Source organism: Patagioenas fasciata, chromosome 8 (genome assembly GCF_037038585.1).
Source record: "Patagioenas fasciata isolate bPatFas1 chromosome 8, bPatFas1.hap1, whole genome shotgun sequence".
In the NCBI taxonomy this organism is placed as follows: Eukaryota; Metazoa; Chordata; class Aves; order Columbiformes; family Columbidae; genus Patagioenas; species Patagioenas fasciata.
Genome location: NC_092527.1, coordinates 5,968,705 through 5,994,560, shown reverse-complemented (window position 1 = coordinate 5,994,560; position 25,856 = coordinate 5,968,705). Strand labels below are relative to the sequence as shown.

General features: G+C 42.7%; 1 protein-coding gene across 12 annotated transcripts in view; it reads right to left on the bottom strand.

Moving 5' to 3' along the window:
- PCDH15 (protocadherin related 15) overlaps positions 1–25,856 on the bottom strand; it is a 684,798-nt gene that overhangs the window by 53,015 nt on the left and 605,927 nt on the right. For all 12 annotated transcript variants that reach the window (XM_071811575.1, XM_071811571.1, XM_071811570.1 and 9 more), the window contains 4 exons: positions 24,003–24,115; positions 12,351–12,460; positions 11,438–11,578; positions 1,842–1,969 (listed from right to left, as the gene is read on the bottom strand). In XM_071811575.1, the coding sequence (XP_071667676.1) occupies positions 1,842–1,969; positions 11,438–11,578; positions 12,351–12,460; positions 24,003–24,115 (492 nt within the window). The remainder of the gene's footprint in view (positions 1–1,841; positions 1,970–11,437; positions 11,579–12,350; positions 12,461–24,002; positions 24,116–25,856) is intronic.

Genomic DNA, 25,856 nt, shown 5'->3' with positions numbered 1-25,856 from the left:
GTCAGGAAATTCAGGGAGAATTCTGGCAGAGGTTTTAACAGGTTAGAGACATAAATTGTCATTTCTTCGTGTCATCCTTCTGTGTCATTTGATCACTCTTCTTGAGACTAATGTTTCTGAAGGGTAAAATGGGATTTCTCCCTTCGCCCCCAAATATCCCTTACCCGTCCACCTGCTCTTTTTCACACCTTTCGCATCCCCTTGGCCGACACACATGAATATCTGTGCCTAAGAAACCAGGAATGCCTCTTCAAAAACCAGGTAGGATTCCACAGCCTCTGCAGATTTTTTTTCATCAGCTCAAAATGTAACTTCACGTTTGGGTCTGATGTTTCATTTACTTTCGCACACATCACTCTCTTATCCAAATAACTTTGCTATTTATTATTCTTTATCTACTCCAATATCTTTGTGCATTTCTGGAGCTTCAGTATCTCTAAATTCCTGGATTTGGCACAATTTTCTGTTTCTTATTTTCAAGTACTCCAGGCTTCAGTTCATAGCTAGGTGGGAAAACATCTCTGCTCAGTGATGGGCTCGGATCACCAACACTGCCACTATTTCTTTAATCTGTGTGTCTAGAATTTCCTTTTCATTGAACTGAGCAGACATTCACTTATAGGTCACTATTTTTTATAGAGTATAAATCTAGTGTATCTTAAAATTGACGTGTTTCTAGAAAAGACCAATATAGATACTCTTGGGGCAAAAATAAAAGCCTATAATAAGCACTGTATTAAAAAAACCCCCACCAAATACTCTGGATGAGAGCACAAAGTAAACTGATTTCATCTATAGAAGCCTCTATCCAATAGTCAATGCATAACAACTTTCCACTTCTCAGCCATTGCTGGTCTAACTTTGGCCACAAACCACAAAAAGCTAAGGGCAACTTTAATAAGCTCTGTTATTCTCTGTTTCATTCCTGGGGCTCTAAAGGCATCACGAGGTCAAAGTCAAACTCTTAGCAGGTTGTATTTTTGTGCCCTTTCTCGTGGGAGCTGGAATCAGCAACTTCAGACCTATTCCACCAACGCTTAAGGCGACAAAAGATGCGGGAGGGGAAATGAGCTGACTTGGGCAGGCGCGGCAGCTCCGGCCATCTCTGGCACAAGACACTGCATCACAAAGCATGTTACACAAAACAAACAGCTTTTATTCTAAGCTATTTTTTCTGTCTGATGCTAATTACTTTCTATATATTATATTTCCTTTAATTTACTCCCTTTTTTTTTTTTTTTAGAAAAGAAATAAATAAAAAACCTACAGATAATCAATTTTACTCACAAACTGTGTCACAGTGCACGGACCTGAAATGGCATTGCTGAGCCGAAACAGAAAACTCCTCTTTCCTTTTGAAAGCAGAACCATTCTGCTGCCAAAGTGGCCAGAAGGATTTAGGGTCAAAAGTAGTGCTGAGCATAAAAGAATCCTTTAAATATTAACGCATCTAAAATGATAGCTACAGATCTTTCAATGAAGAACCAAGCACGTTAATTCAATAGAAATCAAACCTGCAAAACTCTTCTAAGCTCCAAATCAACCTTGTGTTGGGAACTCCCAGGATACCAGGCTGACGCGTGTCATTCACATGCACACAAATGGAAACCATTGCACTCATGTTCCTGCTCAAACACTCATTTCATCAAAAGAACCACCCATTCTGTGCTTACTACACTTGATCATAAAAAACAAATAACATGGAAATTCCTGCCCATGTCTGAGGAGCTCAAGCAGTTTTAGGAGAAACACATTGCGTAACCTCCTGTGAAAAATCAAACCAGTGAGTAAATATTTACCCACTGCAAGTGAATGTTATTTAAAATAAATCTCAGTCTTACCTTAACTTTAAGCACAGAAGAAAACATTTTGGCATCTTCAGACACTCCTCCAATGTACATTTTTTTGGTGAAGACAGGTGCATGGTCGTTTTCATCCTTCACTTCAATGAACACTTTTGCTGTATTACCTAAAAGAAGGGATGAAAAGTATACATACAGTATTTGGCAAGAAATCTTTAATGCTTACTGGAGTACAAATGTTTAAAGCCCAAAACAGAGCATGGACAAAACTGCAAAAATAAACACATTAGAAATAATAGCACATTTGGTATGAAAACTATGAAACTGAAGGAATTAAAGAGATTTAAAAAAAATATTTATTGTTTCTGCATTTGCCATATTTTCTGAATGAATCTTGAGCTGAAATTTGTACCTTTATAACAAGTGATTCCCATTATCTGTACACCTGCACTTTGCTACTAGAGGTCTCTGAATTCACCTGGATGCAAAAAGCAGAAAGCAAACTGAGGAAAATATAAGAAAAGATCTGTAACTTATTTTTCAAATAAATGGAAAAGCACAAGCAAAAATACTGTACTTTAATGACACAGATTCTGGCCACATGAGCTTCTCAGGAGCATTGGAAAGAGGAAGGAACAGGTGATGGACACTGGTAGTTATGCTGCAAACAGCCGTTCGCTTTTTCCGCTTCACGTGTCGCTTGTTTTATGTATTTTAATGATTGCTAATGCCCACGCAAATGCCTGGTGGGGGATTCTGCTGCAAACTCACACATGTTCATACTATAGCGCGGGCAGAAACATCCTCGGGACGAACACCACAAGACTTCACGTTGCAGATCAACAGAGCATTCTCTGTACCTGCTTGAGCCATAAAGCACAAACACCTGACAGGTCTGACCAGCATGTGCTAATCAGCCTCAACTTCTAACGAATTTAGCGTGTTAATTGAGGGCACGCCCAAGTTTGGCTTCATCAAAACCTGGCCTGGCCCAGGGGAACTCAACAAGTATTATTTCTCTCCTAGAGGTTCAATACATCTTTGAGGAAAATACAGCTGTTAATTTGTGTTTTATTAAACGGTTACTGATCCAGCCCACTGAACAATAAGTATCTCTCTCCTTCTGCAAGGAAAAAACATCGAGCGAACATTATGGACTTAGTGCAAAAAAGATTAAATGGCGCAGTAATCTATACAACATCTGTTTGTCTCTTTCAGAATTGTATAATCCAGAAAGACTGCTGGAAATGATGATACCCAGTTCATTAAAACCACATTTTCCAGTGATAAATTGCATCATTTCAGAGTTGGTTTTCCTAACTCGTTTCAGTGCCAGGGTAATTTAAATGTTGCACAGGTGCCATGCTGCTCAGACTTAGCATCAAAACACAGGCTCATTTAGGAAGAGCTTAGGAGCTGTATCTTTAGGGGACAACAAAAATTAAAACGCAGACTATTTCTTAGGCTGCCAAAGCCACCAAAGACATTCTGTCCATCCAACGGTCCAACTGATGGCAAACAAATGAGGACTTCATAAAAGTAATAGAAATCCGAGAAAAACATTTAAAATGGCATCCAGTGCATTAGGAAAGAGAGGAGAAAAAATGACCAAGGAAAAGACAGGAAATGACATTTCCCCAGAGGAATAATCAATGATTCCCCTTCCACACCGCTCTGTGCAGATATGTTATACAGCTTGGAGGTGTTGGTACTTCCCAGGAAAATGACTTCATGATCAACTCTCATTACAGACGTGAGAAAAAACACCCTAATCCAACATCTTAACGTGTGTAATGTGGACATAATGGTCTATTTGTAATCATCTCTAGCTCACTTATGTCCATTTTAAAATAACACGTCTTACCTTGACTACTTTATTTATTACAGTAAAGAAGAATTTCAATCAAAGAGGTATTGTGAGGTCCTGCAAATACTCAGAAATCTCTCCTGTTAAATCAGATCCTTAATGTTTCTGGCTGCAATACTAAGGCAGAGTTAGAAACTGCAGCCCTGTTGAGAAAAATTAGATTTCCAGGCAGGTTTTCTCAGTGCAGCTACACCCTTTAGGGCAGAAGGCGACAGGAGCGGGATTACAGGTGATGTGTGTGAGTGACCTTGCCCTGCTGAGCTAATCACCAGTTCCATCAATGATCAGCACCAGTGTATCGCTGTAGGGAAAATCCTCATTGTATCACGGTCAGCACTGGCAGGACTCGGTGTTGAATAAGCTGCACCAGCTCTTCGTAATACAAATCAAACTTCTTTTGCATAGCGCTCGCTATCTTCACCATTTGAAGCCAGTTTTGGTGAGGCGGCTCAGCCTCCTGCAAAGTTTGCTTTGCAATTTGCCTCATTTGCTGGCGCTTCTCTGAGCTGCCAAAGTGCTGATTTGCTTAGCGATGGCTGAATGCTTTGAAAATGAGAAATGAAAGTCATTGCACTACAAACAAAACAAATTAGATAACCTGCATATATACCAGCTGACATGAGCATCGTTAGTGTTAAATTAAACATCTACCTTCCTTCTATCTTATCGCTTGATTTTTACCCGCAGCTTGTATTCTGTTCACCCTGGCAGACGGAGGGGACGTGGCATCTGTGAACTCCCCACCACCGCCTGCTTTTCATCCCATTCCAAGCTCCGGCTGCCCGCGGGGAGCGACTCCCAGCCTCGGACAGAGGTTGCCTTCAGCTCACACCAGATAAACCCACACTGAAATCAGGAACTGTGCCACACGTGTGAAGGTCGCGCCAGACCCTTCCTTGGCTGGGAGGATTTCCCCACCGCTCTGCTGGATTTCCTCAGACATCCCCTGCACACGGGGCTCTTCCAGACTCCAGTTACAGCGTCAGACTCTTCTTCCTATTCCAAACATTTACTGCTTGTTCTAAACAGGGTTTGTGTGGCTCTAGCCTTCTTCTCTGGTACCTGAAGGGAGGCAACAGCATCCACTCTATGGTGTGCATTGTTAGCTACTGATGCTCTTGTGGGCAGGACTGGGCACTCTAAAGGACACCAACATTTGCACTCGTCTTCCAGAGGGGAAATTTTGTATCCCACGTATGTAAAACCTTGCTTCTTTGGTATCCTAAATCTGGAATCCAGCTCCCGTTACATTTTTTTTCACGGAGTCTCGTAGTTGAAAGCAGAATTTACTCCTCCATGGTACTTATTGTGAGACCTCATGCAATCAAAGTATAATTCTTATAACGCACTGAGCTATGTGAAGAGCTGGCCAGGGGAAAGAAGAAAACACCTTGCCCTGGACAAGGCAGCACAGGACTGCCGAGGTGGCCAAAAACTGCAGACAAGAAAACAGCGTCATGACCACTCCCATTCAGCTGTAACAAAAGGTATGCAGATAATATTTGCTAAGCAGGTCCTTTAATTTTACTGCACATTTTTCTTGCTAAGACACATTTATTATCTGTATTTTTCACACCAGTTAGTTCAACAGTCATAAAGGAGCCGTCAGCCTCCCAGATGATACACGGCAAAGGGAGTTTCTGCATCGCAATCTCCTGCAAGGGCTCCTGTGTCCCATCTGCATCTGCTCTTCCAGCCCCTGAGTATACAGATCTGCAGCTGCCTGCGAGTCAGCTTCAGCATATAAGATTTCGAAGAACCAAATACACCGCATGCATTGCTCCAGGTAAATAATCACTCTCAAGACTAGAAAAAGAGGCATTTGCATCTTTCTGCTTGTGTGAGTTGCTTAGGGAGAGCGAAAACATCCTGAAAGCTGCTCCAAGGGAAGCCTGAGGATCCTCTGCAAGACACCAAACCAGCAGATCAGGAATGACTAAGAGAACACAGAACAGCCACGAAAACCCCAGGGCCTGGTCAGAGCATGCTCCAGAGCCAGTGTGTACCGGTGTTTCTAGAAGTTTTTCCCAAACACACTTGTAGAAAACTCTTTTCAGGTATCTCCGCTTATCTGAGTAGTGCTAATAACATCCCTGAGTCCCATGAGCCTGGAGCTCCTCACCAGACTGCAGAAATTCAGCTAAACGGAATGATTTTGAACACTGGGACAGTGTCAACTACGCTTTGAGTGTTACCACACTTGTTTTACATTATGTTTTCACCAATGATATTGCACTTGTCTTCCACAACACACTAAAGCAGCCGTTGATACAGCTGCTCTTCACGCATTGGCAATTTTAACATAAAAAGTCTGTATCCAGTTTAGTCAGCGGCTGTTTGTTCTGCAGTAGGTAATAGCAGGTCCTTCGCTTTTTAAAGTGCATTTTAATCAAAGTGGGAATGAGAATTGTAATTTGACAGGGTTCAATAGCACTTTGCTTTACTACTACCTTGTAAGTCTGTCGAGCAGACTTTGTGCTTTGGTAGGTAAAATAAACCGAACCGCAGCTGCACTCGATCTCGCCTTACTAAATTTGGCAGAACCAAATAGGAACCAGCCCTGAATATTTTTCGATGGCATTTTAATCTAAATCAGCATGTGCCCATAAAGCCTGAAGAAGTTCATATGCGGTAGCTGATCGAGAACAGTGCAGAAAGAACCTTCGATGAGATGTAAACTGCAACGTATTTGGAACAGTGCTGAGCCAAGGTCTGATTCAAATGAATATAAAATATCTTTTACTAGGAAATAATTAATTGAAAGGGAGCTCGCATTTTATGCAGTCTCTCTAAAACACACTGCTTTGCTGCCCAGAGCAATTTGAAGTCGGTTTCAGGGAAAGGACCCCAGAGCTGTGTGGCAGAGGAAGCAGATTCGCAGCTCTTCAGGCTCCCTAGCGGATTTTGTCCATCTGTTACGTCTCCCAGATTCAGGGACTGGCACAGCAGCCAGCTTATAAAACACCAGCCCCACAAACCTCAGCAACACGTCTGAAACTAAAAATGTAAGGCTACTTGAAAAGTCAACAATTAAAATCGACCATGTGGTTCTGCCATTAATCCTGCATCTCTAGGAGCGTGAAATACACGCCTGCTGTTCTTCATTTCCCGGCTCTTTAATTAGAGTCAGTTGAGTCAGCAAGAATGCAAGCACAAGGAAAAATCAGGATGTGGGAGAGATGACAGTGGGACTATGAGTGATGCCATGAAATTTCTAATGAAGATGCAGGTGACAAGATCAGGGATGTAGGGGAGAGTTCCCCTGTATTTACAAGTCCACAACACAAGAAACCCTCCTTCTTACCCCTGCCACGAGAATGTGAGTTCAGAGGCATCTCACAGTTTTAGAGACAAGCAAAACAACACAAAATCTACAGCTGAGCAACCTGCAGGCAAACCCACTCCCTCTGGCCTCCCTCTCAACAACTGACTGAGCAAGAAGCTGCTGACAGAGGTAACTTGTAACTAAGACAAACCCCAACGCAGCACTGTGCCAAATGGTGCCACCTTTGCCTGCAAGGTTTGAGTTTTAAACCATCTGTTTGCACGCAGGTCCGGGGCGGGCAGAAGGGCAGAGCCTGGGGGCTGCGTCACTGAGCAGCCGGGCAGGAAGCTACACACAGATTGTGATAAATCAGGATCGGAGAGCAAACGCCACCATGGTTGCGGCTGAAAGGGCCGTGTGTACAGACTTAGGGAATGACAAGATGCGCTCTGCTCAGATGCTGGAAAACATGAGACTGAATCCTCCATTTCTGTGCTCAGAGGAATCTGGAGGGCCCTTTCGTCAGTGATGTTTACAAGCAAACGTATTCTGGGGCTCTTGTAAATATGCCCTTCTCTCCAGATCAAAGCGGGAAGCCCTGGTGTCTCCCACCCCAGCGCACGGTTCCTCTGTCTGGCACAGGGACCAGATGCCCACTAATGCTTTGGTTCTTCAAACTGGGACCAGTTTACTTTGGCAGTAAAACCCTCTCTTCACCCCTTCTGCTCTTTCTTACTGCACTTAGGCAGCGCTTTCTCTTTGCTGCTCCCCCTGGTTCCCCTTAAGCCCTTCTGGTTCCTCCTGTCCTGTCCTCCCTTGCCACAACAAGGTTGTTGCTTTGTCCTGGGTACCAAACTGCAGGACAGCGAGGTGCCCATGAAAACTTCACAAAGAGCTGACAGTGTTCTAATCAAGTAAAAGATGATGTTTCTCCTGTTCTAGTTCAAGAAGTACCTCTGGTTTAGTAGGTGATTAATCGTGGTGATCCATTCCCTTGCTCGGTGACAGATTGCACGACACATCCTGCCACACGCAGCGTTGGGCTGCTCCCCTTACACACCAGTTTTCCTTTTCTTTTTGTCTTATCCATTGAGGGAGAGCTGAAAGCCTCTCTTTGGAAGCTAATAATCACAGTCCTAATGTGACCTACAGTATACTACTAGACTGTTGTCTCTTGTGATAGATAACCTAAGAAGCAAAGCGCAGACGGAAAAAAACTCAGGCTGCTAAATTGAACTGAATCGGAGAAGTCCATTAATACTGAAGGTCCTTCATGTCTCAGCATCAGCAGCTGCTGATTCCTCAAGCCAGAATTCCAGCCTTTTAAACTTGCTATAATCAGAAAACCTAACTTCTCTTCCATTCAAATGAGGTAAAAATGTACCGGAACTTCAAATAATAAAGTTCTGGTTAAAGTAACTCATTTAAGGAGTTAGATTCTGCGAAAAGTAAGAGTGTGATTTCGCATGATTTAGCATCATATTTTAAAAACCCAGGTTAAGTGACCAATTTTATGTTCTCATACTCCAAACAGCATCTCAATTTACTTTCTCTCCTCATTTATTTATTCAGTTATTACTACACTATCAGCTGGCACGATCACTGAGTGATAAGCTTCGCTACACCTAATGCAATATCATCCACTTTTCTACTCCACCGATGAAATCTCAAAGTCCTACTTCTGTGTAATTAGTTTCTGTGATACCACACAGTTAAAACCACTTTGGTACCCTCTTGTGAGTTTCGTAAAATTCCGCGCTGTTTAGTGGCTCGTCAGTGCTGCCTTATCTGGTTCAGGGTGCTGCATTAATTCAATGTCATGGAATTCCAGACAAGCGCATTCAAAGTCACCTTTCTCCCAAGTGGTTCGTCATTTCACTGTCACCGCAGTCCACAGTTGTGCGTTCGATTCATTCCTTCTCACCTCACTCTGAAGTAGCGTTTAACCTGATCAAAACTCATCAAGAAAGCCTAATGAACTAACTGTCACCCCCCATACAGTGTCTCAGGCTATAGTCTATCACCCCATTTTATGGCATGTTCCCAAATACCGAAGCCCGTTAAGTCTAATATCTTGAAGAACTTTAAAAATATGTAAGCAAATATTCATGAAGTACCAATTTCAGTATCACAAGCAAGTTCTACAGTAGTATCTTTACCCCGAAGAAACAGAATCGCATCCTGTTTAAATCACTATCACTAAAAGTCTGAGTTTTGACCTCTGATCTACACACAATACACTTAAGCATATGCACCAAAGTGGCACTGAAATAAACTAGAGCTGAGTTTCCTAATATTCACAGCTACTATCCTAACCATCAGAACAATAATTAGAAGACTAATTATAGAAAAAAGGACTGCTGAATCAGCCCGTTTAGTGAAGGGTGGCCCTTCCCTTCTAACCCTTCCGACTATTAACTCTGGATCACAACCCGTGGTGCGGGAAGGTCTCTGTCAGTCCCGAACACCTTTGTCACCTTTGACAATGCTGGGGTGGCACTTTGGCTCAAGCGCCAGCCAAAGGGCCCGCAGTGGGCAGCAAAAGCAAAGAAGCCACCATAGCTCCCTCGTCCCTGCAGCAAGGGTCAAAAGGGGATCGCGCCGTGCTCCGAGTCCTCCTCTGCCCAGTGCTCTCTGTGCCTGGGCGTGGGCACAACAAATTATCTCTTACCCGGGTGGAAAAGTGTCGGTTTAACATCAGTGACAGATGCACGGCTTTTTGCCCCTGGCTTGTCACACAGAGCTCTCCTTGGGAACTGAGATCAGAACAAAGACCATGGCAGCACGATCCCTACAGCATCGTACTGCCAATAACGCTTTGAAAGATGCAGTCAAGCTAGAATTGTTCATTATATTACTGGGAGCTTCCAAAAATTGTATGGTTTTATTATGTACGCACTTTGATAAGAGCCCAAATCTCACTGACATTTAGAAACAGTCTGGTGTTGGCATTTTTCTAACAATATCTCCCTCCACCTGCCTCTCTGGATTGACGGGTAACTAAATACCAGTTATCTGCATAAAACTGAAGTCTGCAGTAAATCTGAGCTCCATTTGTATTTAGTCGTTTCAGAATATCAATGAAATGTCCTATTTTGAATGAATTACACACACAGAGCAAGCAGGAGCAGGTACCCAAAGCCTGGCTTGCTGGGGATTCCTCAGCTCACACGGGGGATGCAATGAGCTGGTGCTGCAGTGTCTCCTGGAGAGACATTTATACATGAAAGAGCCTGAAGTTTTCCCTACGACCTATTAGTTCACGAGGATGTTTTTGGTCAGGATGAGCTTGTTTTTTTCCCAGTGCTGAAGATCTGCTCTATGATTAACAAACACTGGTGGAAGTGCAGAGGAGAAAAAAGCTCCAGCCACCTGCAACAGATCTGGATCACAGCTCGTGACTGCAGAACAAATGACTTGAAATTATCTTACTTTCAATTTGAAATGAAAGAAGGTAATATTTTCATAGCCTTTAAACAAACATTTAGTTCCCCACCGCCCTTTTCTCAGTGCAACAATCCACCACCCTGGGCTTATTTTCATTGCATCCATGAGTCTCCTTGGCTAGAACAGGTGAAAACGCGGACTTGCAGAGACTAAAAACACAGGAGAAAAACCTGAGTCAACAAACAGTCTGTGTGAAGATATATACCAAGTATATACCAAGACACTCTGTAGTACGAGGTTTCTTTCCTTTTTTTCATCCAACTGTAGCTTAAATAGGAAGCTGTACAGGATGGGACAGGACACTAAGTGAGCCGGTTGTTCCAAGGCCAGACTTGCCAGACATTATCCTTACAGGAAGGATGATAAAACTCATCACAAGACCTTTTATTAGAAAAATAAAACCATTAAAAGGAAAAAGAAAACCCTCACCACAAGACAGAGCCAAAGCAAACCAGTCTGTAAATAAACCCTTTCCTGCCTAGCGACGCTGCCAAGAACTTCTCGCCTTTGTCACAGCAGGTCCTCGCCTCCAGTTTGCTCCCAGTCAAGGTTGCAGCCCCTCAGCAGTGCTGAAGGAGTCTTTTTTAGTTTTCTCCTGTCACTCGTGCCGTGTATCTGTCCCCCGTTCCCCTCGGTAGCGTCCCAGCATCTCGTGTGATGTTACCAAGCCTGTATTTGGGCTGAATTATGTGTTTATGAAAAGGTATCTGGGACCATTCCATCCAAACAGCCCTGTTACACTGGAAATGTTCAGCTGGTGTCACCAGCTCTCCGTATAGATAAAAACTATGACTTCTATCTGTGTCAGTGAGACCTACAGCTGTGTAACATCAACATGACTCGGGAGGATTTAGCTCAAGCCTCATCAGCTCCACGTACGGAAGGCAAGCGTAGAAATCCACAAACACACTCTTCTGTTTACATCCCATGGTCACTGCTGTATTTCTGATAACAAAATGAGGTCCCTAGTGAGAGTGCAGCTATCAGTATCCTAAAAAAATAACAATACATATGTATACCCAAAACTGATTTAAAAAAAAGGAGTTTTCAACTTACTTTTGGAAGGAACAGGCAGATTGGATCGCACCACTTGTAAGGAGTCTGCTTGAACTCGAAGCTCGTAGCTTTTCACGCTTTCATAATCCAGAGTCTTTTTAACTGAGATCACGCCTGTTCTGTTATTAATACCAAACACATCTGAAATCCAGCATAAACAGAAGTTACTTTCTAAGATGCATAAATTTTTTTTAAAATGTCTAAGTGCTGCTGTTTTGGTGACGACACGATTCTCTGACACTGTCTTAGGACATTTCTGCCCATCCCTCCCTCAGGCCTCTAAAAGCTCACACAACTCTTCTTCCAAAGAGCACAGCAGCTGAATCTGAGCTGGTACTGGAAAAAGACGACTCGAGGACACGCTGGCAAGATCAGGTAAGACAAACAGCCACTCTCACAAAAATGAGGATGGGACCGGGAATTCTTCCACATCCCTCCAAATAATTTAGTGTGATTTTGCTTAGAGATTTCAAGGTGAATCACAGACAATACCTGAGAAGGATGCAAATGTAGGAATGATGTTTGGTTTAAATATCAGGCTCTAATCTAATACTTGTGCCTATAGAATGGTAAAGTCTACAATGCCTGAAACCAGATTTCTAAGCAAGAAGTACAATGGCATCACGGCCGTTTCTATTCTTATTTCAGGATGCCATGCATTCACACCATGTAGCACTGACGTGGATTTTCACATAAGTGCAAATTTCACCGCGTTTTAATTTTCCTTGTAATTCTGCTAACTGATCTGATCTTGAGCTGATCTCTAAAGGTTTGATAATGGCAGTCGCTCCCATTTGTACAGGTGAGGTGAGATTTTGCCTCAGCAGCTTTATTCCAATCACTTTTTCTCAAAGGCTTCTTATGCTCTCACTAAGCTCAGTGTAATCACTAAGGCAAAGATATTAGTACTTACCCTCTTCGTTTCCTGAAACAATCGAATACACGATCGTCTGGTTCAAGGCAGCCGCTGTAACAACTGCGACCACGGTTCCTTTTGGTGCACTTTCGCTCACTGGTGGGGGTCTGCAGAATTGAATACAAGTATTTGTGTTATCTTTCAGTCGATGAACAGCAGAGCACTGAAACTGATTCCCCAGGTTAGCAGTTTCATCCATCTACTGGCTGCTGAAGCAAGATGATTTGTTATTATGGAAAGATAAACCAAAAGGGCAAAGGTTTAACCTTTGCCTTCTCCAAATGCAAAAAACCACAAGTCTGTGAAGTGGTGACAATATATAGATATAATGGTTCTTTGATACGAGAAACAGCAAACTAGGAAATAAAGGGTAGAAATGGGAAGAGAACAGTAACTCCAAAGTGTCAGAAAATATTTAACATTCAGACTTGTTTTCACATGGACCAAAACCTGTGCCGTATTCAAATACAAAGCCTCTTGTCACCAACAACTGTGACCACTTTAGAATGAACCGGTTGCTGAAGTACCATTGTTGGTCAAGAAACCAGATTCTGGCATAGTGCTATTTGTAGTCACTTTTGCTTTCTCTGAGAGACTGCAAATAATAAGATGTAGATACTAACACCTCAGGAATACATTTAACTTTCCACTTAGCTATAGCTTGATTCAGCATGGTTGCAGATATGGGTAGCAGCAAACAATCATTGAAGCTTAAAGAACATTTTTTAAATAAGTACCAAGGCCTCATATTTGTTCTGAAACGGTTTATTTTCAGGGAATACGGTTTTAATTTAATTGTCTTGAAATATGAGGAACCACCACAGATTGATAAACTGTAAGTAAATTTAGACCACAATAGCTCTTTTATAATACCGACCTCTACTAAGAAAGCTCAGTAATCTGTCAGCAATGCATGCAGGGAAATTCATTCCTGGGTAAAGCTCCATCACTTAAACAGGGAGCACTTTAAAGCCACCTCCACAGGAATCTATACTCTTCAGAAAGATCTACAAATGTTCCTGCCGACCCATTTTGGTACTCAAAGCCAAGACGCTTTTCAGGAAATGAGCTGCAACCCAAGTTTGCATCCGCATCTTCTAAGCAGGCAGTAAATTGTTTCTGGTTCACTGAGAACTGATTTGTGTAAAGAAACAAAGAGAAAAAAGGTCACACTACTAACACATCGGTATCTCATGTTCTTCATACCCTACAAACACTGAAAACGGAGCATCTTGTATTCAGTATCAGTCCAGCATGTACAAATAAAGAGTTTCCTCTTGAACTGCAGAATCACTGCACTCTTTCTCTCCTATTGTTTAAATGCTGCCTCCTCGGAAAACGTGATGAGAAACGTTCTGAGATGCTCTTTCCTCAAAGAAACCGTAACTACTTCAGACTGAACAAAGCATCTGTGCTAATGTATTTCCAACAGCAATCTAAACTATTTCAGCAAGAAGCGAGACTCTTGAGCTCATCTCAAATCAAATGCTCAAACTTTCATCACTGTCAGTAAAGGCTGAATTCACACTGAAAACTATTCATGCTCATCAACAAATACATTGTTAAGGAAAGCTTTGTACTCCTCCACAAATGCAGATGAATCTTTGTCAAAACTAGCATTAACCAAATATTTTCCAGTTTTAAAAATTCCACTCATTCAGTATTTAATTAAATAAAAGACAGATGAGGATATGCTGAGATGGGCTCCTAAACAGGAGTAGACTTTATGGAGTATTTCGGTTGTACATTTTGCACACTGCCAAGGATGTTTTACGACTTCACTCTTTCATCCTCCAGGTATTTTTCCAACACTCCACCCCACTCCCTGGTTTTTCATCACAGAAAGCTGAAAGCCCGGCTTGCAGTGCTAACTACGGATTCCAGACCTTTGCCATCGCATACCAAGAGACCAACCACCTGCCCTTGATCTCTGCCTTGCAAACGTTTTCTTTGGGATGAACGTTGGTTTGAACATCCTAGAAAAAGGGACCATAGCCGTGGCCCGTAGGGCTAAGGTGGACTCCTTCCTCCCCTTTCTGGATTTGCTCAGTTTTATTTTCCTCTCTTAAATTAAACCACCGTATCTCACTCAGCACAGTAAGGCATCAGTTCTGCACAGCCCTCACTCTTCCACTGGACAAAGAAAGGGGAGAAAATCCCGTTCACTGGATCACGTAAGATTGTACTTTTTTTTGCAGCAAAAGATGCTGCTAAGCTCACTTTGACTCAAACACACACGCCCAGAGCACATCACTCTGGCTCCCAGCCTTTGGTCTCAAGTGTGCTGTCAGCAGTCGAAATAAAATTCATTATTGCTACCTGATTTATGAAGCTGCAAAACCAGCGTTATAAAACGCTTGTTAATGCGCATTTTACCAATGCAAAGGTTAATGTTAGAGACAGGAAAAAAAGGTCGTCAAGTCTGAAAGCATTTCGAGGTGTAGCTCTTTCAATGAGGTCAGAAACCCAGGCCAGTGAGGAAAACAAAGATCCTTTTTACCTTGCATTATATATTATACTGTTTTTCTTCTGAAGATGTATAATTTGAACAAGAAACCTCCTCTGTGTACACAAACCCTAAACTTCATTTGAAGCACACCTTCAGTATATTCTTTTAATGGAAATGGCCTTGTATGCTCCCCTCTGCTACAGTAGAAATGCAAAGAATTGACAGATCAATATAAATTAGCACGAGGCTGTTGTGTTTGCTAGGAGAGGCTGCCAAAGTGGACAGAAAACCGCCACAGCAATGGGATCGATGGCATCGCCCTGATTTCACTAGGGTGATCAGGTTCAACAGGAGCAACGCACCCCCTGAATTAAAACACACCATCTCTTATGAACACTTTGCTGAATGCAGAGGATTGAACCGGCAAAACACAGAGGTATTCAGCTGAGAATATGCTGTTCCATAGCCTGAAATACAAGCTCTAATAAAGCTTTTTTAGGGGATAAGTCCATTATTTTCTAGTTTTTGAATGACCAAGACGTACAACAGTGCACCTTTAAGTAGCAGACATACTATTTGAAGCGATTTTAGGGGACAGGCAAGGACATTCTCATGCAGTATTTTTGGCCAATAAAGGCCAATTACTTTTGTGAGAAGCTGTGACATTAGTGAAGCAGCCCCAGAGAAGGCTCAGAAACTGCCAGCAGAGTGAGAGGGAAGGGTCCCGCTGGAACTCCAACAGGCCAGCATGATTGAGGGCATGTGAAGGGATTTTCATCCACTAATATTTGCAACTTCCAATTGAGTTGTTCCCCTGCCGGGCTTGGACGGGCCCCAGTAGTCCAGCGCTGACTTCTTCAAAATGTTTCAAATGAAACGGCTACTTTCTGAGCTCCTGAACAAAACGCTTCCCCAAATCCGGGATTTCTGATATCGTCCCCCCGATACTTACACGCCTGGGCATCCAGACCCCAGAAGTATGGTGAGAATGGAGGGCACAAGGGCAGCAAAGCGTGAAAAATGAGCCGCCTCCATCGCCTTGTGCCATATGCTCACGTAAGACTGGTATTCGATGGCCTCAGATTCGCAAAGAACAAAGTCATTTCAACTTGACAAACACACATCAAATACATTGCAGGACGTAACTATTTTTAATGTCTAAAGCGAAATTTTAGCTTTTCCTCTCCTTTTTTCCCCCTTTGCTAAACACATCAGACTCTCACCCATTTTTCAATTTGCCTGATATCCAATATACTTTAAATTCACCATGAAACTTTTCTATCTCCAAAAGCATGAACATTAAATTTGAAACCAGCAAACCCAATAATAAATTGGAAAATTGGTTTAGTGCTGAAGTTTAATAGTGTGACGCACATGTACTCTGTGTTAGAAACTTCAGTTGACTCCATGTGGTGGATTATATTTTAGTTCATGGAGGTCCATAAGCAAACCTCAGAACTTAATTGGCGTATTTTTTTGTCAGATTACACTGCCAAGATTCTTAGCACAGCTTCTGTCTGACGCTTTGCATGAAAGAGAAGCTACGTAAACCATTCAAAGCAACTGGATTCCTGTAGTTTTCTGCAGAAAAGTGCAGACCTGTTGTCTAAAATGAAGCAAGGTAACAGTGAAGTTGCATAGAAGCTAAAACAGCTAATAAAAGCGCTGCAACTAGAACCACTTCAATAGGTCCGGCTATGCAGTTGAGTTTTTTAAGTTGTGAAAAGAATGTCCAAGTTTCTAAAGAAAGAACGCCGCGGTTTTAGAGCAATAATGGATCAGTTTCTCAAACTTTCAGTTTCCAGTTTAACAATCTGAAGAGTTTGACAGAGACAGTGATTTTCTCTGTTGTTGGGAAAAGAATATTTTCTTAACATATTTTTCAAGCAGTTTATCTTCAAACTATCCCGAAAAGGATCACATATTCTTTACTGTACTTAATATCCTCACTTTCCATCTTAATTCTCAAATTGGTTCAAGACACACTGACATTTTCATGGTGTTTCTCTCTAAAACAGATGACAAGAGAGTCTGGCCCTTGTTAGTGAGCCCCTGCCATAACCTGTTATCTTTTAAAGTAGCTGTCAGATTTTGCTCCCGTGAGCCCTCTGTCATCAGCCATAACGCTTTTGTGTGATCCCGCTGATCTTCCCAAATTAAAGCTAAGGACGTGAAGACATGAACGTTTCTGTCAGGATTACGAGAGAAGCAAAAAAAGGAAAACCAAACACCCCACAATTGCCATCAAGCACAACATAGGACACACTCATATATTTCAACTGGCAGATGGGTATTGATAAGATCAGTTTTAAACCCAAGGATCGTGTCATGGCTTTGCGCTCTCATCCCCCTAAAATGAGAGTTTCCTTTTCATTTGGTAAAAAGAAGTAGAAGATATTAATCAAATGCAACCCAGCACTACTAGAACGGGAAAACAGAAAAAAAAGGCGATCTTTCTACTACGCTGCCATCAGCTGGTAACCTGCTCCATAATTTTGGAATGGGAAACCATGTTTCACTATCTGCTGTAGAAATAACTTTGTAACGTTCATAATGACATGCTAAAGTGGGCTTTCTTCTTTGTTCATTACAAAGGAAATTAGCACCAGGAGAATATCGCCATAAAACATCGATTCCAAAGGCAAAATCACATATATTTTCTTCAAGTCAGGTTGTTAGTGACATGTGAGGCAAATTAAAAATGCACGTTGGAACATATGTATCATTCCTATAGCTTCAGTTGAGGAAAACAAGGACTATCTTCCCCCCACCCCCCCCCATCAGAAATGCTGCACCAAAAATATTACACATGGTATTTCACTCATTTTCACGTCTTTCATTCATAAAGTGTAAGTTCCATTACGGGGAAGGCAGGAGAAACAGCAGCAAGACTTGAATTTTGTGGGAAAAGGATTACCCAAGTGGATGCTTTCATTGTTACACAAAATACTCCTGAGGGATAAAATTGAACCCCGTGCATCGCTGTTACAAGAAGGGGGAAACGACCCCCACCTGAGTACTACTGAAAATGGCAGGGAGCTCTAATAGGAAGGACAACAGAAAACTTCAGGAAACAGAGGCTCCAAGAAATCCAATGAAAAACCAAGTGCATCTAAGGCAGAGCTGCCGCTTTGGAAGTTACGACTTCTCAAAGGAACACGTCAGAGACAAATAGGCAAATCAGCAAGAAAATAGCTTTGGAAACCTCACTGTTGCCTACAACCTAAAGAGATGTTCCCTACCCCTCCAGATCCCTGCTGTACTTTGTTCTCCCCCCACCCAGTGTCCTGCTCTTGGTTTGAACAAAGGACATCCCTGCTGCTGTCCTCACTTCTGATGAGAACTTGTCACTCCTGATTTTTGAAGACATGTATAGATTAACCTATTCCTCCCGCTGGAATGACTCGTTTCTCCTTCTCTCCCATGCCCGGTACAGAAGGATGACTGCGTTAGTAGGATACTCATGATCAGAAAAGCACAGTTGCTCCTGTGGGGCCTCACGCGTTCACGACACCGCGTACGCTGTTCTGGCGCCTTTTTGAAGAGGGCACCGAATTAGGGTGATCTCAAACGCAAAACGATCCCCATAATCTCAGTGCCACTGCCCATTTCCTACTTCCTACTTCACCATGCAAATAACTTTGAGCAGCAGTAAAACGGAGAACTGGGAAAAGCCTCCTGGAATAACACTTCCATTTGACTCCTGATATCCTCCATAATTTTGGCTTGTGAAATCCTATGATACATAGTTATTTACTTGGACGGTGTTGATGGATTTAACTAAGCGGAAAACACTACATCGCATCTTCTACCGAGCGAGCAAGAGGTCCACATGTCACAAAATCTCCCTTTGTAACCAGAATACGCTTTCACAGCAGAATGTCGTTGCTAGTAGAGAAATAAAATGCCATACTACGTTGACATCAAGCAATACCATCAAATTTGCAACTTTACATATTTCCTTATAAATTGGAACCAAACTTCAGCTTACCAGTGGATGTATATTTCCAAACAGGTTGGGGACCTATAATGCAATACTAACAGAAGCAAGAAGTTTCCAGTATTTTCCTTTTTCTGCTATGAAATGGCTGAACACCTGTTTAATGTGCCCACAGGCAATCATTAGAAACCAATGACGCTGCTTTCGGTTAACATTTCATTTCCTGCTACAGCAGCACATTGCTATTAGCAATGACCTTCTGGTTGCAGAGGATGCGGTATTTATTAATTAACAAAACCAGAAAAAGTTCCCAAGTCCCTCTGAACTTTTACTTTTTGAAAATGAGAACGCACTCATAAAGAGGACAGGCTTGCTAAAAAAATCCCCTCTTCATATTCATCTGAGGTTCACTTCACATCTGGTCTGTGCTGTTCCGTAGCGCTACTAATTATGATCTGTTAATTAAGAAATGAAAGTGCTGCCATTACTTGTTTGGAAGAAATGGAAACTTCTGAATCTATTACTTGCTCTGGAGTTCAATCAAGAGGTGATCTGGGTGGAGCCATCAGGACATGAGAAATAATAGCCTGGGAGAGGAGCACTCCAAACAGCTGACTTCATTTTCCCTAGGAAGTGATTTATTGCCAGAGATGTGGTTGTTTCAGCAGCACCAAGCAGAATGAGATCAAAGTCAGCATGAAAAATCTTAATAAAAATATGAAAGGCCACAGGCTGTTTTGGGCAGCGATGCAGAATGCTGCAGTGATGCCAGCACCCCTTCTTCATCACCGTGCTGTGCCCAGCACCCCCAGGCTGTCACTGTGCCTGGAAAGATGCAGTGGAAGTGGCAGCTCAGGCCGTGTCCCTGCACAGCTGACAACCACCCCATGCGTCACGTCCACTTGTGCCTCCCTCTGCTGTCAGTGCTTCAGGGGACCAGCAAAATCCAACCGAGTGCCAACCACCCGCAGGGAGAGCGGCGAGAAGAGCATCACGCCACGGTGTCCTTCCCTGGCTGGCAGCTAAAGGTCGAGTGGGCTCAGAGGTGGACTAAACATCTAGAATTAAATGTCTGCATGTTACAAGCCTTTGATTCTTTTTGATGCCTCTTCGCACTTCACGTTTTTGTGGAACAAGCAAACAGCACTTGGTTTGGTAGACACTTGATTTAGCAGGCACTGCTGTTGTCTGCTCTCTTAAAGTCGTATTTAATATCCGTGACAAGGACAGACAAGGATCCACATTGCTAACACAGTTAAGCTCTGTGGCTCCAGAGTGCAGGACGACCTGCAGAGCCAGCTCAAGCTGGGGAAGTCAGACAGCCTTGCAGCTAAGGACGCATCAGAGAGATCTGTGGGAGCTGCAGCGTATCTGTGTCCCCAGAAGACGGTCACATTCAAGGAGCATTGGGCATGGATCGTCTGTTTAATCTCTCTATCAATGATCTGGATAAGGGGATCGAGTGCACCCTCAGTCAGTCTGCAGATGACACCACACTGGGTGGGAGTGTTGATCTGCTGGAGGGTGAGATGGCCATGCAGAAGGGTCTGGACCGGCTGGATTGTTGGGCTGAGGCCAGCTGTATGAGATTTAACAAGGCCAAGTGCTGGGTCCTGCACTTGGGTCACAACAACCCCATGAATGCTGCAGACTCAGGGAAGAGCAGCTGGAAAGTGCCTGGCGGTGTTGATCAACAGCTGAACATGAGCCAGTGTGTGCCCAGGTGGCCAAAAAGGCCACCAGCATCCTGGCTTGTGTCAGGAATAGTGTGGCCAGCAGGCCCAGGGAGGTGATTGTGCCACTGGACTTGGTACTGGTGAGGCCAAACCTCAAATCCTGGGATCAGTTTTGGGCCCCTCACTATAGGAAAGCCACTGAGGGACTAGAGAGAGCGCAGAGGAGGGAATGGAGGTGGTAAGGGGCTCAAGCACAAGTCTGATGAGGAGCAGCTGAGGAAACAGGGGCTGTCTAGTCTGGAGAAAAGGAGGCTGAGGGGAGACCTTATCACTGTCTACAACTGCCTGAAAGGAGGTTCGAGCATGGAGGGTGTTGGTTTCTTCTCACAAGAAGCAAGTGACAGGACAAGAGGAAACAGCATCAGGTTGTGCCAGGGGAGATTTAGATTGGATATAAGGAAAAAATTCTTCAAGGAAAAGGTTGTCAGGCATTGGAACAGGCTGCCCAGGGCAGTGGTGGAGTCACCATCCCTGGAGGGGTTTAAAAGGCATTTAGACGAGGTTCTTAGGGACCTGGGTTAGTGCTAGAGTTAGGTTAGGTTATGGTTGGACTCGATCATCCTGAGGGTCTCTTCCAAATCAAATGATTCTATTCTATTCTATTCTGCTCTGATTAACTCCACGAATGGCCTGCACGCTGCTGGCTGAGACCATACAGACCTGCAGGCTGATGCTGCTCTGCCCCCGCCACGGTGTGACTGTGGGAGGTGGAACATCCCAAAGTACATGCACCAGAACAGGTGGCTGCTTGCAGCTGATGCCTTTCTAATGTGCTTTAGCCATCATTTATCTCAGTCGTTAGGAAGAAACTGTATTTTATCACTCATTTGTCAAAAAGCAACCGCTCCAAGTTGTATTTTATGGTTCTCAGAGCTCTTAGCTTCCCTTTGCTCTTTAATATGTATGGCGCAGCAGCACTTAGACGTCTCCAGTTTAATTTACAATCCAAACAAAGAAGGTGGGGGAGAAAAAAGAGACTAATTAATTTGCCCCAAATTATGGAATAATACAGAGGGAGAGGCAGTGAATAAAATGCTAATCTCTGATGCTCGTCTCCTCCCGTGGAAGTCACTCTCAGATGCGGTTAATAATCAATCAAAGCCTCCCTGGGCAGGGACAGGGCTCCAGGCAGAGCCCCTGCCGCGCTGCTGAGCTCCTGGCAGGGCAGAGCTGCGCCTTCATCTCCCTGCCCGCCCAACGCGGCTCTGCCTGTTTGATGGTGCCATCTGCTCCCCTCTCTCCTGCTTTTTGGATTTATTTCCAATTTGTAATACCCGCTCCAACTGCACAGGCAGCTTTATGAAAGTGTTCAACTGTGACCTTTTTCTAAATATACAGAAACGAAGTTTGTAAAACAGCTAGGAAAAAATGCTGGGATCATCTAAATTGTGATAATTGTGCAAGCGAAGATCTATACCAAACCACTCTAAAGCCACTTATTCTCAGCCCTTCAGTAATACTTGTATCCACAGCCAACGGTTTATCAGTTTGCAAGCGGCACCATTACTCTGACATTGACCCTAAGATACACTATATGTCAACTGCAAAACGAAGTTAAATGAAACCTGCCAGTTTTAGGTTGCATCACTGTCAAGAAAGCAAACTCAAAGTGTAGTTTGCAGAGTGTGACAATCACTGAAACCCTTAGGAATCAAACCTAGTCCCGCTCCAAAATGTCTGAGAGAGCCTCAGAGCCGAATCGGAAAGTTTTGAGGTTACTTTAATTTCTGACATGGAAGAAAGTAAGAAACTGTCTTTGCTGCCCCCAAAAGATGTTAAGAGGTGTTTTTATGACAGTGTGCATCAAAGAATTTCCTGTGAATGGAGTAGCAGTATTGGAAAGAGAAACGAGGCTATTCAGTCTCGTAATCACCACATTTTCATATCTTTCTCTTAAACACAGCCACACATTTTTGTTCCTCACAGCAGTACAAACAGGACCTGGTCATTTTTTTTCCTCCAAAGTAGTGACACAGAAGGTAAAGTCTGTTACAGAAAAGCTTTCTATATTATTCAGAAATTGCATGCGTTCACATGAGATCTGAAACTACAAAAGCAAATGGAAACATATTTATTTAGAAGTCTAGCCTGTAGCCTTTTGCCACATTACCTAAAGTACACTTCATACATTTGAAGATACCTAATGAAATACAGGCAACAGCAGGAATAATCTCCCTCAAGAAAATAACTTCAGGAAAGGATTAGCATTTGCACTATCATTAAAGGCTAAGTTTATAATTTTGCACTCTTCTTTCAGATTGCATATTTCTGTTTTAACATTCAATGTAAAATTTGCACAGTATTTTGCCATTTTTCATTTACTTTTAGGTATTCCCTAATAGCCTAATGATGAGGAAAAACACAATGCATATCCCCATTTTTCATCTAAACCCTTTATAATAGCTGAGCAAGTCCTCTCATCGGCAGTTACTGAAGCCAATAACATTGCATCCAATTTCTGATTTCCTGCAGTACTTCTCATTTTTTAAATATATGTTAAAAAACAATTATATTCTGATACTGATTATGCAGCTACATTTGAATCAGAGCACACAGCACAGGCAAAGCTGTAACTTCTCAATATCGAAGGGCTGTGTGCATCGATCCCATTACTTCCTATTACTATGCAGATGTCAGAAACCATTTGTGAACACATTCTCTGCAAGAAAATTTAACAAACTAATCAGCCTGAGCATCACTTGTGGTTTAACTTTATTTCAAGAAAATTGGGTTGGTTTTATTAAGTTGTCAGAGAGTAAACTTTATCAAATCACAAGTCTGTAGTAATAATAACTATTACGTGCACTTGGAATGTCAAAGAGGTCAAATCTGAATTCTCTCCTGTCCCACACAAACAGTGTACAGGATCAAATCACAGACTAGAGGAAACTTCACCTAGAACCCCTGTGATCCCAGCTACAGCCTCAATGCACAACGTGTTTTGTTTACCGAGGTGACTGCCATTTGCAACAGCTTCTGAGGAGATATTATCAGACAAACCTCTCCTCACGGTCATTGTTACCTACAGCCCAAATCTTTACAGCTGGAGATAATCTGTTAAGATGGTAAAACTGCAGCAGTGTCTGCTCTGATTAGGAGATGTCTGGCAGCCAAGGAACTTGTGGCTAAAAGAAGAAGCGACTCTCAAGTGTTCTGCCACCCTCACTTTGTCAAACGGGAGGTGCTGCCTGTAATTCCATGCGGACCTGAGCGCTGATTGCTCCCTCCTCAGAGCAGCATCCAATCCTATTTCCTAAAGCAGAGTTCACATTACAAAATATTTTATCAGCTCTAACTACACAAGGTTTTTGGTGCTTGGCTTCAAACTGTGTTCTTGTCTTACTTCCTTCTGTGAGCCAAAGTGCACAGCAAAAGGTACAAAAGTTGAGGTATATGCCAAGGAAGCACTTCCACACTGACAAGAGAGTATTTTCATAGCCCACATATCTCAGACTAACCTTTAGACAGGAACTTACTTCAGCATAAAAACTACCGACTGTAATGCGAATGAATAAATGCTTTACCTGTATTCATCCTGGGTAAACCGTGGAATCACTGACGGCTGCAAAACAGCAATTTCTACAGTCGTGGTGTTCGACTTCACAGGATCCCCATCATCATAAGCAATGACCACTAGCTATAAACAAAACCAAAAATCACCCTCTTAGTATAGGTAAGAACATCTTTTATGCTGACTTGCAACAATACTTCTTGTATTTTCAGGGTCTAACAAGTCGGAGGAGATTTTCTTTCACTGCAAATCATACATTGGATAAGACTAGAGCAGAGGAACAAAGGTGACAGCCACCTACAAGATGAACCAGCTGCTAGAAAATTTACAGAAACACAGGAAACTGCAATCAAATACAACAGTCTTATACAAATACCTCTCCAAAAGAAATTGCCAGCTTCAAGTACATTTTTCAGGGGATTCCATCCACATCTAATCACAGACTGTCCTCACTCAGAACTCCAGAGTCAATTTCAACTTCTTTAATGGTATATAGTACAGTTCTGTACTTACGCAATAGAAATATTTTAATTGAAAAACCACCCGTAACTCCCAATAAAACAAACAGAATAGGAGCGAGGTAAGAATTCGGTGTTGCTGACTTTAATATTTAAAACAGAGATCTGATATCAAACAAAAAAAAAAAAAATTACCATTACCTCTCCTCCAAAAAATCCTGTTAGAAAAAAGAAAGATCTTTGCTATGCCAAAACATGGACAAGGTCAGAAGACCCATTATAAATCTTCTGCTTTTCTGATAGTTACTCACATCTATTTGTTTATTTAACGTGCGCCCTTCTGCTGACACAAAAAATGTGCCTGTTTTCAGGTTTCAACTGAAGGCAAGCTATCTGCCAGCACAAGGATGAGAGACCAGCCTGCTGCAGATCAACTCATGGGCAGTTTTCCAGGTTCCTCTCTCTCTCAATTTGTCCGTATTTCGGGAGGTCACCAGATGGAACAGGTCAGCACCTCATTCTAGCAAAGGGTTTCCAACTCATTTCTGCAAGTCCATGCTATTCTCTGAATAACTTCTTGTCGGCGAAGAGACAGCTAAAACATAAGAAGGCTTTTTTTCCAGCCAATATATTAGGGAACTCATCAGTGCAAGATGTCATAGTTGCAGAAAGTATGAGCATGTTAAACATTGACTGGAAAAATTCATGGAAGATTCATTGACAGATACAAGCCCAGTGATCTAGATGGAAATATCAACTCCAAGTCTCCAGATTGCTGATTTCTGGAGTTTTTTCTGTGCCTCCTCCCCTAAGCATCCGTATTTTCTGAAAAGTAGTGCTCTGCTACATGTACCACGGGTCTGCCCAAACACAGACCAGTCATGGGAAACGCAGCTCCACACTCACGCGTGCATCACCTGCGTGTTACGTATCACAGTTTCAGAAAACAGCCACACAAAATCATTACTGAGGAATAAAAAGTACAGCAACAAAAAAGCTACACTCTGATGATGCTACACAAGATATTTCTCTTCCCCTTTGAGTTTTATTATGCTAGTTAAAAATCGAAAAGAACACAAGCTAGCAGAGTCCCAAGTTCCTGCGTCAGTGACAGCACAACACTGCTCAAGCGTTGGATGGTGAACCGCTTCATTCCTTATCATCAAAAAGTATGCAAATAAATCTCTCTTCAATCCTCCTTTCACAGAATCAACTGGGTTGGAAAAGACCTCAGAGATCACCAAGTCCAAGCCTTGGTCCAACTCCAGTCCATTGACCAGATCATGGCACTAAGTGCCATGTCCAGTCTCAGTGTAAAAACCTCCAGGGCCGGTGAGTCCAGCACCTCCCTGGGCAGCCATTCCAATGCTGACCACTCTCTCTGCACAGAATTGCTTTCTCATCTCCAG